Genomic DNA, 15,846 nt, shown 5'->3' with positions numbered 1-15,846 from the left:
TCCATGTGGGCTTTGTTGCTTCTGAGCTAGATGGCTGCTTGTTTACCTTCAAGCTTTTAAGACCCCAGACGCTATATCTTTTGATAGCCAGGGGTGTATGCCCAATTGTTCTGTTCTTAGCTGCAAGAAGAGCTTGGAAGTTTAATCTTTTTTTTTTTTTTTGGAAGTTTAATCTTTATTTTGGGCAACCACAAACCCAACTAAGTGTTCTGTTGCTTAGAAAGAAAGGTAGGATGGACATTGAGAGATCGCTAGCCGCTTTTGCATTGAGTGGTCAGTGTGTTGGACAAGAGACATTTTGTAGCACAGGAATAGGTCGGAAGTGTTCAGTGCAACTGGAAGAGCCAGGAGGATGAGGATGGATGCAGTGAAATTTGAGGAGATTGCATAGAGGATGGAGGAGGGAAGCTGAGCTGCTGTGGGTCCTTATCAGCTGCTGTGAGCTACAGGGAGCTGCTCTGGAGGAGGCTCGCAGCAGTGAATCGTTCATGTGAGAAGTTTGCAAGAGGATGGAGAGAAACAGGAGTTGTCAGCAAAGGGCAAAAGAATCAATGGAAAGTTTCTCAGTATTGTAGACCTAGGATGGAAGAAATGTTGTATTCTCTTGCCAGGTTTTTCCTACTTATAGGAATGTATTTCCCTGGCTTTTAAAATATTTAACCATTTCATAAGATTAAAAGTAGTTATTTCAAATCTAACACCAAGATCCTTTATTCCTTGCTGTAGCGAGCCTGTCTGCACAAGGATGATGTTGCCCATCATTTATATTTTTTGAAAGAGATTTGAAGTGGAAGATGATTTAAAATCAACTAAAGTAGGATTATTTTAAAATTTTCTATTTCACGTTTGGAGTTTGGGAAGGAACATTTTCTATTAAGGGGCCAAAGCACCAGTAGATACTAGCGCTTTGTATGATTTGAACTTTTCCTGCAGCATTGGAAGTGCCTGGGGGTCACTTACAGATTCTTCTTGAGAGAGGAAGGATGGAGACACTGAACTAAAGACAAGGAAACCGTCAACAGAAGGACAAGTTCTGACTACCTCCCCCCAAAAGAAAAGCACTATGTAGGATAAGAAGTCATTTTTAATTAAGAGTGGATTTTCCCCCCCAGGCCATTAAATGTTTGTTGCTGTTAAAATAATTTTGTTTAAAAAATTTTTGAGGGTGGGTCAGTTAACTGATTGATGAGGCCCAGCTAGATTAAATCATGTGCATTACAAAGCACTGAGTGAAGAGTTGAGCTGCTCTTATGGTATTCTGGGAAAAGTTTTGGCAGATACTCAGCAGCGGTCCCATTCTCTTGAGAATTCATGGTCAGATACGTCATTATAAAATAATACCTCAATTAGCAAACTTTAGGTGACAAAGCTCTTTTTTTTTTGGACAAAGCTCCTTTGATTAGAGTTGGCATGCATTCAAATGGTCGTCTATTCAGAGAGCCATCTCTTTAGCAAAACGATTTTTTTTAAAATTATTTTATTGAGGGCTCGTACAATTCCCATCACAGCCCATACATACAACCATTGTGTCAAGCACATATGTACATTTGTTGCCCTCATCAATCTCAAAACACCTGCCTTCCACTTTAGCCCTTAATATCATTTGCTCATTTCCCCCCTTCCCTCCCCCTCCCCCATGAACCCTTCATAATTCATAAATTACTATAGTTTTGTCATAAGTTACACTGTCCGACGTCTCCCTCCGTGCTCTTCTCTGCTGTCTATCCCCCAGGGAGGAGGCCATACCTAGTTTCTTGTAATTGGTTACCCTCTTCCATCCCACATTCCCCCCACCCTCCAGGCATCGCCCTTCTCACCACTGGGCCTGAAGGAATCATCCGTCGTGGATTCCCTGTGTTTCAAGTTGCCATCTGTACCAATGTACATCCTCTGGTCTAGCCAGATTTAGCAAAACGATTTTAATGAGACTAGATAGCAAGGGGCACCAAAGTGAGGCGGTAACAGGAATTCTTGGGTCAGATCTAGCTTGATTCAAATCCCAGTTCTGTAGCACGCTTTTCTCATCTGTGGAGAAACCTATACCTCATAATCCTGTTTGAGGGTTGCATATGACATGTATATCAAGGGCTTCATTCTTCTAATCTGCTCAGATGCTAATGAGGCACCTACTGTCTATACTCTAGGCAAAAAATCATCCCTACAAAGCCAGGAACCGCAGCGTGCCTGATCTGACAAACATAACCTACAAGGTGGTGGTTTTGTGTGCTGTAGCCACCCTGCAGGGCAGAGACAGACTGCCCCATAGGTCTTCTGGGTTATCATCTGTACAGTCCGCTGCGGAACTGCTTAGTTAACCACTGGAGAAGCCTGGTTAGGGAGGAGTAACCTCCAGAATCCACGTCCTGTAACACATGACTGTGATTCTGCTTTAGATAATAACATTTCCAACATTGATCTGTGATTCTGGAGTAGCTATTCTTCATTAATAGATCTATTACTATAGAGCGCATTTGTTATGAAATAGGATTTTCTGTAGTTTAATGTCGTTGACAGAACTACAAAATGAGACTCAACTAACTTTCTTAGGAGGTATATGCAATAGGGGACATCAGAAAGCAGTTGAGTAAATGTGAAAGAGTACAGCGCATGGGAATTTTTTTTTTCAGTAAAGTGTGCTTTTGAAGGGGATATTACCTAAAAGATTGGAATGCTCGTTCAGAATAGTTCAGTTATCTCAGAGAAGGAATTTTTGGTGCTAAAATTGTAGTTTCTAGATGTAAATACTGTTTTAATTTCCTCACATTGAAGATGTCTTTGCTCTTTTGTCTCCTGATAAGCATGAGTTTTGAATTACGTCTAAGAAATAAACTACTAATTAAATAAAAATTTGCTGTCCTTTTCAAAATTATAGGTCTACTTAGAATTTAGGCTTTATAATAGATAACCAAAATTTAGGCTTTATAATAGATAACCAAAATTAACTTTCTAGTTTACCATAATTAAACTCAGCTTAGTTGAATGCCTGCCACATCATAGACTTTGTACTAGGTGTTACATCTAGCTATCATGTTTAATATCTCTTTAGCTCCATGCCAACCAGAAAATGGAACTATAGTGTAAGTAATTTGATCAAAACTTTGCAACTAGTGTGTGGCAAGGTTAAGATTTAAATGTAAGGTTTCTGTTAGACTTTTGAAATGCTAAGAATTTCTGGAAGACCTTACTTTACTTCTTTTTTTTTATAATTAAAAAATCATTTTACTGGGGGCTCTTACAGCTTTTATAACAATCCATACATCAATTGTATCAAGCATATTTGTACGTATGTTGCCATCATTATTTTCTAAACATTTACTTTCTATTGAGCCCTTGGTATCAGCTCCTTTTTGCCTCTCCCTCCCCTCTCTTTACTTCTTTTTTTATACACATGAATGTCTCAGTCTTTAGTTTGGAAACAACGATGCCCCCTTAATCCCATGATTGTTGCTACTGGGATAATGTGGGCTAGTAATAGCATAGGGCTACACGGTGTTATCAGGAAATTCAAGACATGACAGGCAAAACAAGTCAGATTTCCTTTCCAGGGAATAGATTTTATAGGGAAAAAGTTGAAAGGAGATAATGAGGTTTCTGAATTATGTATTAACTTGTGCTGCCCTCCATTATCATGTGATAATCAGGAGTTGAGTACAATCAGGGATATGGTCTCTTGTTAATTACTGCAGTTATTTTCTAAAGCTTCACATTCTAAAAAAAACCAAATCGTGGTAATTTGTTTTACTAATTCAATGACTTTAGTGACAATGAAAATGCCACGCATTATCATAACTGTTTCAAAAGAATGTTATTCTGCCATTGTTATCTATTTATAGTTGGTAACCTATAAATATATAGTAGGTTAAGATGGTTGGTAGTGTTATTCAGATTTTAGATTGTGTACTTGTATCCTAAATTTTTTTTAAGTCTTATTAAATGAAGGGTGTTAAATTAACTATGAGTGTGGATTTTCTATTTCTCTAATAATGTCAAATTTTGTTTAGAATATTTGGAAGCTCTGTCAATATGCTTGCTAATCTTCCTATAGATTACGTCTTCCACTGTGAAGTGCCTCTCTTTACCTCTGTTAATGGAGTGTACTTTGTATTACGGCTACACGAACTTTCATTTTTTTTACACTAGCTTTTTTATCCTTGCTTTTTATATATCATTTTTTCACACACTAACTTTTAAATTATCACTGCCTGTATATTTGACTATTGCTTATAGACAGCACATAGTTGAGTGTTGCTTTTTTAGCTAGTCTATAATCTCTGCCTTTGAATTGCAGTTTTTAGTCTATTGTATTCAACATAACTATTGCTATAGTAGATTTAGGTTTGACTTTTTATTATTTGTTGGGTTTTTTTCTGTTCTCTTATCCCTACATTTCTTTCTTTTTACATTGTTTGAAAATGTTTCATTATTTCATTTTACTGTAAGGGTTGCCAAAATGAACAGTAAAATATTTTATTTTAATTTAGCTACTTTTTATTGATATCTCTTTGCATTTTCTTTTCAGTTACTTAAATGTACTATTGTATCTCTTCATGAAAAATATAAGAACCTTACAATCATAGGTATACATGTATACACCCACCTCCATTCTTTATGCTAAAAATTGTGATGTGTGTTATATTTACATAAAGTTTTAAAACCAGCAGTTATAAACAATCACATTGTTTTAAAGGATTATGTTTGACAGAACTTAAGAGGGAACTCTTATTTACCACTTCTGATACTCTTCATTTCTTCCTGAAGATCTGTGCTTCCATCTGGTTTTATTTCCCTTTTGGCTAAAGATTGCTCATCAGCCTTTCTTGCATTGCATATTTGCTGGTGGTACATTCTCTTGGTTACCCAAAAATATCTGTATTTGTTCTTTGTTCTTAAGTACTTTTTCTGGATATAGACTTCTGGTATTGCAGTTATTTATTTCTCTCTCAGTGCTTTAAAGATATTGATCCATTGTCTTGTGGTCTACAATATTTTTTGAGAAATTGGCAATCATTGCGTTGTTGTTTCCCTATATATATGTTATAGCATAATTTTTGGGGGGTAGGGGACTACTTAATTTTTTCTCTTTATCTTTGGTTTTAGTCCTTTGATCTAGGTGAGTTATTTGTGTATGTCCTGCTTGGATTTCACTGAACATCTTGAATCTCTTAATGTGTGACTTTTGAATGTTTAGAAAATGTTTGGCAAATTTTCATATATTTCTGTCATGATCTCTTTGTCCAAGGAGCCATGATGGCGTTGCGGATTACATGTTCTGCTACTAACTGCATGATCAGCAGTTCAAACCCACCAGTGGCAGTGGGGCTCTGGTTATTCTTGTGCTCTTCTTCTGGGGACACAATTGTATTAGATGTTTTTGTATTATTCCACAAATCACTACGGTTCTGCCCAGTTTTCCAATCTTTTTTCCCTTTAATTCTTTAAATGGAAAAATTTAATGATTGGTCTTCCAGCTCCCTGATTGTTTTATCTGCCAGCTGCAATTTGAAAATTCAGTGGATTTTTAAAAATCTTAGATAGTTTTTCTATTCTAATTAGTATTTCTATTCTAATTTCCTTTTTTTAATTAAATCATTTTATTGGGGGCTTGTACAATTCTTATCACAATCCAAACATACATCCATTGTGTCAAGCACATTTATACATTTGTTGCCATCATTATTCTTGAAACATTTGCTTTCTACTTGAGCCCTTGGTATCAGCTCCTCATTTTTTTCCTCCCTCCCCCCCCCATGAACCCTTGATCATTTATAAATTATTGTTTTTTCATGTCTTCCACTGTCTGATGTCTCCCATCACCCACACTTCTGTTGTCCATCCCCTGGGGAGGGGTTATATGTAGATCATTGTTATCAGTTCCCCTTTTCGCCCCCACCTTCCCCTTCCCCTCCTGGTATCTCTACTCTCATACAGTTTCCTATTTTAATAGGCCCTATCCTCTGCTTTCTTTAAGGTTTACAATCCTGGAATCCCCAGAGAGCAGTTCTATGCTGTCCTGTTAGGTTTCCATGAGTTAGAATCAGCTTGATGGGCAATGGATTTATGAGCTTATTCATTAAGATCTTCTCTTATTTAATGTCCTTGAGCATAGATATAATCAAGGCTTTCATTCCTCATATTTAAAATTCTGACATCTGGACCTGTCATGTTCAGTCTGATCTTTGAGTGATGGTTTCCTATTTCTTCATGACACATACTGGTAATTTTGGAATATATTTTGAACTGCTGGAATGACCCATTGTAGAGACTATGGATTCTTCTATAGGGACTCGATGAGCTGGCATCAATTCAATGACAGTGATTATTCTAAGTAGTATTGATTCTTTTGTTTGTTTGTACTGTTAGGCACATAACTTGGCTCAACTTGAACTTCAAACTCTGTCTCCTCTAAAATCTTTTCAATTTTAAGTCTTATTTGAGCTGTTGGAATCTGCCTAAAACCCCCCAAAACCCAAACTCACTGCCATTGAGTTGATGCCAACTCATAATAACCCTCTAGGACAGGGGATAACTGCCCCTGTAGGTTTCTGAGACTGTAATTCTTTGTGGGAGTAAAAAGCCCTGTCATTCTCCAGAGGAGTGACTGATGGTTTCAAACTGCTGACCTTGCGGGTTACAGCCCAACATGTAACCACTACATCAGGAATCTGCCTACCATGTATAAAGAAGAGGGTATTCGGAAAGGATAGCCCAGTTTGTATTCAGGATTTCGGAGTCCTCTGTGTTTCCCTCCTTTCTGAGCGTCCCCCTTGTTTCTCACTGCCTTGGTTGACTCACACTCTGTTTACTGTTTTTCCAAGTTCATGAGACTGGTTTTTCTATGGGCGTTTTCTTCATTATTTTTTTTCCATCCTTTTTAAAAAAAAATTTCCAGCTGGTGCTTGTATTTTTTCTCTTTGCATTTAACCTGTTTTTAAGCCCACTGACTCTTTGGCTGTGCCCAATATACTAATTAGACCATTAAAGTTGTATCCATGTTTTTAGTCATACCAATGGGATATCCCCTTAGACAAAAAGAAACAAAACCAGAAAGCTCACCCAAGAGTTGATCGTTATTTATTCTATTGAAGAGTTAGTCCAATATCACCTCCTCTGTCCTTACTGGGAGCAAACCCCACTTGTCATCACTTCTTAACTTGGCATTGAGAACGTTAGGTCTACTTGGTCCTATCTTACTTTTCCATCATCATTTTTTACTATTTTCTCCTCTGCCCTATAGGGTCACTGTAAGTCAGAATCAACTTGATGGCTATGAATTTTTGAGTTAAGGTGATAGGATTTAAATTTGACATATTTTTATTTCTATCTCTGTGCACTTTGTTACCTTCAATCAACAGTGATTTGTACTCTTCTTTTGCCAAAATTTTTGCTATTTTTTCAAGTCTCAGCATAAGCCTTAGGTACCTCATCAATGAAGTCTTTCCTAATCAATTTTGCCCATCCTGACCGCATTGGGCTTTGTTATCTATACCGCTCATTGAACCTTCTTAATCATATGCTTCTTTTTGATCATCATTTTTGTGGTAGTCACACAACTAGAATGATGTGCATCTCTTTTCAACCCAATGAAAATGTACGTTCCATGGGGTCAAGGGCCTTATCTTCTTAGATTCTCTCCTATCAGCTCTAAGTCAATCTTCAGTGAATATTTTGTCTAATAATTTTTTTAATGTGCAAGCCACTCCAAAATTAGTATTCATCTGAAGTGCTTAGAACATGATCTGGCACATAATAAGCATGAATAAATATTACTGGTTTTTATTATCTGAAGTCAGTATGGTACGTACTGGCTGATTCTTCATTCCACTCTCTGCTGATTATTATTTTTATTCTTAGCTTCAAAGACTTGGGGAATACTAGAACTGGAAAATGCTGAAGGTCATTTGACAAAATCCGTGTACTTAGCAGATAAGGGAACTGGGACTAGAGGGGTACTTTTTCTCATTTGCGTCTCAGTATTTTTGTTTTGTTTTGTTTCTTTGTAGGCATATAAACTTAGAATCTGTTACTAATTGTTTAGCAGGAAAAACCATACAGGTATTCTAGGAAATCACTGGGTTGAATATATTTTAAGGGTATCTGATCCATCTCTCTGTAATAGTCCTTCTCAGCGAATGGACAATTTTACCTCCTGGAACCATTTGTCAACATCTGGAGCCATTTTTGAGGGTCCTGTCTGGGCCGGGGGCTACTGGTATCTAATGTGTAGAACCAGAGATGCGACCGAATGCTCTCTAATAGACAAGACTTCCCCCACAACAAAAAATGATTTGATCCAAAATAGCCATAGAACTGAGATTAGAAAACCGTCTGCTCTGGACAGCTCTCTGTATTACTGTCACCCTCGTTCCTGGAGAATTGCCTGCTCCCCTGGCCTGTTGCCGTGGAAAGGTCTTCCTTTCCTCCTTAGTTAGTAGTTATCCTGTCTACACACATCTTCTTTGTTGTAAGAAGCACTTAGCTATGTTAAAATAGGTGAGGAAATTAAGTTTTTCAGAACAATTTCCCTCCAGGACAAACCCCTTAAAACTGCGTGAGAGCCACTGCAGACATTAGCAGAGGCTGATGGAGTGTCGAGAATAGGAGTTAGTTCCACAACCAGCTCTTTCAGCTTTATGTGCAAAGTGTTCCCTGATGACTGTGCTTCGCCTGTCAGGGCATAAAAGGGGTTAAATGAAAGAAGCTGATTGTTCAACGCCAACTGGCATTACGAAAAAGGAACTGAGTGGCAGCCCTCATACAGCCTCCCTGTGTAGCTGCCCTGCTCCCTCCCTCCCTCTTCTTTATCTCTGCGCCCTATTTCTAAGGCTGGAAAGAAACAATGACTGCTACTGGCCAAACAGTGTCCTTATGGAGAAGACCGCACAGTTCATGCTCTTGCAAGAGATAGCAGAACTGGGATCTACTTTTCAAAGCTGCCTGAAGGAAAGGGCAAATGCCCCGGTCTGCAGTTTGGGAGAAAATCCCAGCTGCATTGCCTGCTTTTGCATGAGTTTGCAGACTATCTTTGTCTCTCCCTTTGCTACTTTTGTCCCCAGGCAGTCACATGATGGCCTCTTGCCCCAGAAGCCATTTTCATCCTGATTTAATGTTTGCATTCCAAAAGTGGCTTTTTTCTGAATGACTAGGAGCTTCAAGTTCAAGGGCACAATTAACTTGAGCACCAACCCCACTCTCACTACCCCATCCCCACCCCACCCCCCTTACTTGGCACCACTGCAGGCAAATTTTCTTTATATTATTTGAGCAGGAAAATAAATAAAGGAAGGAAGGAATTGCCACTGCTGGATTTTTCTGCGCGTATTTATAGTGTACTTGAAATCTCCCTTAGATTGGTCAATAAAATGTCATCCTTCTAGCTTCCTGAAATTGTTGTTGTTGTTGAACATTCCTGTTCTTTTAGCCAGAACTAGTAGAATTCTCACTACGATCTTTCAGGTGCAAGAATAGTTCCTTAGCCCCACCCCCCAAAAATGCGACATTGAATGAAGGGTGGTATGCCTTGAAATCTAATTTCCCTGAGGGGAGACTCAAGAGTTGGGTGTATTATGAAGAGCAGGCAATTCCTCAGTGCTCAGAACCCATACAAAGATCAGCAAGATCACAAAGAAAAGGAGTAGATTTTAAATGATCTTGGCTGGCTGAATAAATCAACAGAAAAACCAAAATGAATTTAATTGGTGTGAATGTAAGAACCGAAACCGAACTCAGTGGCACCAAGTTGGTATGGACTCATGACAACCCTGTAGGCCAGCCCAGCTGCCCCACAGAGCCTCCAAGGCTGGTCGTCTTTACAGAAGCAGAAAGCAAATGTTGTAAGAATGATGATGGCCAAGAGGGAGTGGGGAGCGGGGAGGGAGGAGGGGGAAAATGAGGAGCTGATGCCAGGGACTTAGGTGGAGAGCAAATGTTTTGAGAATGATGAGGGCAACGAATGTACAAATGTGCTTGACACAATTGATGTATGTACGGATTTTGATAAGAGGTGTATGAGCCCGTAATAAAATGATTTAAAAATTAATTCATTTTAAAGGTAAATAAAACATTTAAAAAAGATATACAATGTACAAATATGCTTGACACAATGGATGGATGGATTGTGATAAGAGTTGTATGATTCCCCAATAAAATGATTTTTTTTAAAAGTAGAATGCTACATCTTTCTCCCATGAGGCCGGTTGGTGCACTTGAACTGTCCACCTTTCAGTTAGCAGGCAAACACACCACTGTGCCACCAGGATCCTCTGTGTGAACTATAGGTGCAGTACATAAAAGAGAATCTGTACAGGATTTTGTCTGAGCTAGCATGACGTTGTAACTACCAGTGATACCAATAGCATTGAGCACTACTGGGTGCTGATGCTGATATGTCCCTTTCTGGGGCTCATTTATCTTGGGAGAGACAGGATTATAGGACACATAGGTAGTCTTTCCTCCCTAGCTCAACTGAGCCCCAAACAAGCGACCCATCCTATTAGTTCAGGTCCCAGGCTCCTGAAATTGGGGTTCAGGTAGGTTGGCTAGAGGAGACAACCCCTTGTAGCTCTTCCTGTAGTAACATGGCACCTGATAAAAAATACTGGTCTCTGTATTTGCTAAGCCTTGATGGAACAAGAACTATCTCTTGGAAAATGTAGAGATGCTTATTAATGTTACAGTAGAATGTGTAGGGAATTTTTATTAATTGAAGTAGAGACATTTGTATTGGCTAGTAATTTTAATTGTTTTCTAATACTTATTGGAGACATATCTACATGATGATACATATATATCTGTATGGAGATACGTATATGATATATATATATGAAGAAGTTATACAAGTTATAAACATCTCTTCACTATACAATTTTCTAATTTGAACCCACATTTAGGAATCTGGAATTGTGTTTTAATGCATTTAGATTAAATGGGCAAACATTGTTTCTAAAAACATTTTTAAAAATTCTTTAGTGCTTTAAAAATTAGCAAGAAGATGAATTTAATATTATGTTGTGAGCAAGAATCTTGTGTAGAAATAACTAAAGTTACTTTCCTGGTTTTCAGATGTGTGGTTTTTAACAACAGAGGAATGGCCGGGGAGGATCTCTTGGTAAGTAAATCTACATAAATGATAACAGTCTTCCTTTTCTTTTTCTTTAAGATAATCTTATTACATAAAGAAATTCAGTGGAAAAAAGTACAAATAAGCCAAAAATAGGGAGGAAGTTTATAAGACTCTTAATATCACAGCCAGAGAAATCCCCTTAACCTGTATTCATCCAACATTTTATGTATGTAAAATGTTTATATTTCTATAACAATTAAGAGCCTACTTTGTCACTTAATTTTTGCACTTACTATATTTTAACATCAGTGTCTGTTTATCTAAGAAGTCCTGGTGGCTCAGAAGTTAAGTGCTCACTTGCTAACCTAAAGGTTGGTGGTTCAAACCCACCAGCTGCTCTGTGAGAGAAAGATGAGGCAGTCTGCTTCCTTAAAGATTACACCTCGGAGAACCCACGGGGTGGCCTCCTTGGTCCTATAGGGTCATGATGAGTTGTAATCATCCTGACACAAATAAGTTTGATTTTTTTATTCGGGGTATCTATTTATCTGGAGCTGTTGCCAGTAACTGAAAGGTTGGTACTTCAACACTACCCAGATGCACCTGGGAACAAAAGCCTAGCAATCTACTTCAGCAAAACCAGCCATTGAAAATCCTCATGAGCACATTTCTCCTCTGACATACATGGGGTTGCCATGAGTAGGAATCGACAGGTTGTAGATATTTACCTACATTTTTCATGTAAAACACATTTGATTTAAAAATTAAACAGTGTAAAAAACAAATAGTACAGTGATACCTCTTTGATCAGTTGTGAAACTGTTTTTTTTTGTCACAAAATATTGTTTGCCTGTGTATTAGTCTAGGTACTTTGGAGAAACAAATCCACAGCGACTCATGTATAAGAGAGTTTTATGTAAAGAAAAGGTGCATCACGAAAACATCCCAACCCAATGCTGCCCAAGCCCACAAGTCCAACATTAACCCATTAACCCAACACCAGTCCACAAAGTCCTCCACCTCACAAAACAGAGGCAATGATGCCTACTGCAGGAGGAAAGCTGAGTCAGTGAACGAACAAGCATCTCAGCACTAGCAGGGATCTCCACACGGCTGCTCCAGCACCCAGGGCTGCATCGGGATAGGTCCATGTAGCTTCTCCTTGGGGATGTCTTGTAGGAAGTCAATCTTGCAAGCTGAAGCAGGGAACTGCTAAGGCAGCTGCACCCGGTGCAACCATCACAAAACAAGAGACCCGAGAACTAGAAAGGCGAGGCTTCACCACCCATTTATCCCTCCGCCTTTCAACCAGCCCCACATGTGATTATCGGCCAGGCTGGCACAATTAACTAACTCAGCCTGTTTGCCAAATTTTCATCGAGCAAATATTATTTGAGATTTTTTAAAAGTCATCTTTTCACCCCTCTAAATCCTAAAGATTTTTCTAGGAGGCGAGTTCTACCATCTCTTAGAAAACCATAACTTGATCTAAGCTGTAAGCCTGTGAGTTAAAATGAGAAATATTACACTCACTGAAGTGCCTGTAGCTTTTTGACTTTCAGTCCCTAAGCACTTTGCCAGGTCAAAGTCAAATCAACCAGAACCAAAGAGGCAAAAAACCAACCCACAGTGACTTCAGTTTTTGTCTTATTTTGCTATGCACCACTAATAAAAGGATAGCACAGACACTGTATACACTAAAGTCATGCCCAACATAAATATCGACAGTGCTACAAATGCTGATCCTTGTTGAGATTGTGGGAGAAAGTGAGCACTCTTGCACTTTTCTTTATAGTAACTTAGGCCAAAGAGGGAATCAAGGTCAGTGTGTTTGTAGAACTGAGTGGTTTTTTGAAAATATCAAAGTTATGAAAGAACATGAAATAGCAAAGGATATCGTAGCTGGACAATGAGAGTAATGAATCTCTTAGTTATGTCTTCATATTCGTGCTTAGCAATGAAAACAACCAATGCATTAAACAAACAGAAACCCGTTGCTTTCAAGTCCATTCCAACTGATAGAGACCCTATGGAACAAAATAGAACTACCCTATAGAGTTTCAAAGACTATGAAATCTTTTAGGAGCAAATTGCCACATTTTTTTCTCCCATGGAATGGCTGGTGGATTGAAGTCGTCAACCTTTAGGTTAATGGCTGAATATTTTAACCACTGCACCACCAGGGTGCTACCCAATGCCTTAGGTAAGTATAACTACCATCATCCCCGTTTTCCAGGTAAAGAAAATGAGGCACAGATAGGTTAAGAAACTCATCCCACTCAAGAAGTACCAGAGCCATGATTCAGACCCAGGTACTCTGTGTGACTACATGTGGTATATTCAGTTCTTGAACTTTAACCAATAATCCTTTCAGTATTCAGGAAGGACATTGAACCATTGAAAAATTGAAGCAGGGAGGTCAATTAGAAAGCAGTTACTGTACAGCTACACAGGGTTTGAAAGTCAATGTGGGAAGGATGATGAGACAAGAACATGGGGCAAAAGCAGAAGTATTGATTATATGGTGAGAAGTGAAGAAAGGAGTCGTGGGTGACATTTCTAACTTGGCTGGCTGATAAAGGTGCTAATATTTTCTGAAATAGGCAACTTAGGAGCTTTTAGTGTTTTTTGCTAAAACAGATTTTATTTTAGCTATTTAGGGTGTTTTTAGATCACCCTGGTGGGAATTTCTAATGCACAGTTTGAAATGTGATCTACTGGTGACCCTCAGGAAAGATTTGCAGACCACAGAGAGACACCTGGGATTGGCTATGATCAAGTGGAAATCGAAGTCTGGGAGTGCGTACAATTGCTTAGGGAGTGGTTACAATAGAAAGGGAAGAGAGTCTGTAAAGTGAAAGGAGAGCAGGTTAGAAAATAAATATGAAGGAGAGGAAAAACAGGAGCAGGAAGCTTTAGAACTTTCACATTTAAAGTTAATTGGAAATTTACTGTCAAAGAATGAAGCAACCACCTCGTGGACTCTAGATTTTTCTGGACGCGTAGCTGCGGGATGAACCCCACTCCCCTGCCCAAACTATCACCTTGAGATCATCTTTAAACCGTGAACTAAAGTAAGCCCCAGAGTTTTCTTAAAACCAAGCAATAGCTCAGCTTACTTAACTAGTAAACAATATCTGCTTGAGTGTTCTGCTATTTTAAGATCACATTGATCCCAGCAGCTTCAATGAATTCAAGAGGAAGCTTCAGGGGTAGACTGTGTGTAGACAGGGGAGGAACAACTCCAAAAAAGAGGCTGAGAATGGTTGCACATTTCAATTCCATGATGCACACCTTCCAGACACGATTGCTGAACACAAATGTGTGCATAAGTAAATGTGGTAAAGAAAGCTGATGGTGCCCGGCTATCAAAAGATATAGCATCTGGGGTCTTAAAGGCTTGCAGGTAAACAAGCAGCCATCTAATTCAGAAGCAACAAAGCCCACATAGAAGAAGCACTCCAGCCTGTGCGATCATGAGGTGTAGAAGGGACCAGGTATCAGGCATCAAAGAACAAATATCATATAATTGTAAATGAGGGGGAGTGCAGAGTGGAGACCCAAAGCCCATATGTAAGCAACTGGACATCCCCTTACAGGAGGGTCGCGGGAAGGAGATGAGCCAGTCAGGGTGTGGAGTAACAACAATGAAACATACAACTTTCCTCTAGATCTTAAATGCTTCCTCCACCCGACTATCATGATCCCAATTCTACCTTACAAATCTGCCTAGACCAGAGGATGTACACTGGTACAGATAGGAACTGGAAACACAAGGAATGCAGGATATATGATCTCTTCAGGACCAGTGGTGAGAGTGGCGATACTGGGAGGGTGGAGGGAGGGTGGGTTGGAAAGGGGGAACCGATTACAAGGATCTACATATAACCTCCTCCCTGTGGGACAGACAACATAAAAGCGGGTGAAGGGAGACGTCGGGCAATGTAAGATATGACAAAATAATGATAATTTATAAATTATCAAGGGTTCGTGAGGGTGAGGTGAGCAGGGAGGGAGGGGGGAAATGAGCTGATATCAAGGGCTCAAGTTGAAAGCAAATGTTTTGAGAATGATGATGGCAACAAATGTACAAATGTGCTTGACATACAATGGATGGATGGATGGATTGTGATAAGAGTTGTACGTGCCCCCAATAAAATGATTTTTTTTTAAAGAATGGTTGCACAATTCAAAGAATGTAATCAGTGGTGCTGAATTGTACATGGAGAAACTTGGGTTGGCCTTAGGTTCTTGATCTTAGTGTTACTTATGTGTGTTCTCAACAGCAGCAACAAAAATATTAAAATATCTTTTTCTTCCCCTGATGAGCTAGTACTGCCAACAGATATCTGTATCATAAAGACTCGTTTGAGTTGGGTTATTCGAGCTAACTTCCGGCAAGCCGCTTGGGTGTGTGTGGCAGAGACAGCACTTTGGACTCAGTAAAAAGACCATGGTCGAGCTCTGTGCTCACCACTAAGCTGCCAAGTAACAGGGGACAGGTCATAGGACCTTTCTGTGTCTCACTGTGTGACTTAATGTGCATGTTATTTACAAGGAGGTTCGAAGTTCAGATGGAATATATAAAAAAAAATTGTGTAAAACTTTTTATAATCCAAAGTATAAGATTGTTACTATCTTATTCAATTAGGGCACAGGGAATAGCTATTAAACTATAATTACATTACTCTCTTAATTTTCTTTCTAAAGCAATTGTAGAAGGATATGATTCTAATTATATTTTGCTCATTTTTAGATCCTTTTTCTTTCTTTTTCTTTTTTTTTTT

The 15,846-nt window shown here is 38.9% G+C and overlaps 1 protein-coding gene across 1 annotated transcript in view; it reads left to right on the top strand.

The window, feature by feature from the left end:
* The window catches only part of ABHD3 (abhydrolase domain containing 3, phospholipase), a 73,476-nt gene that overhangs the window by 16,296 nt on the left and 41,334 nt on the right, over nucleotides 1–15,846 (top strand). Inside the window, exon 6 of the mRNA XM_004702901.4 lies at nucleotides 11,059–11,104. Within this exon, the coding sequence (XP_004702958.2) occupies nucleotides 11,059–11,104 (46 nt within the window). The remainder of the gene's footprint in view (nucleotides 1–11,058; nucleotides 11,105–15,846) is intronic.

The sequence above is a fragment of the Echinops telfairi genome, unplaced genomic scaffold, assembly GCF_000313985.2.
Source record: "Echinops telfairi isolate 266 unplaced genomic scaffold, ASM31398v2 ScPeMD7_7400;HRSCAF=8409, whole genome shotgun sequence".
NCBI classification, from domain to species: Eukaryota; Metazoa; Chordata; class Mammalia; order Afrosoricida; family Tenrecidae; genus Echinops; species Echinops telfairi.
The sequence above is the reverse complement of the archived record's forward strand: the minus strand, read 5'-3'. Positions and strand labels throughout refer to the sequence as shown.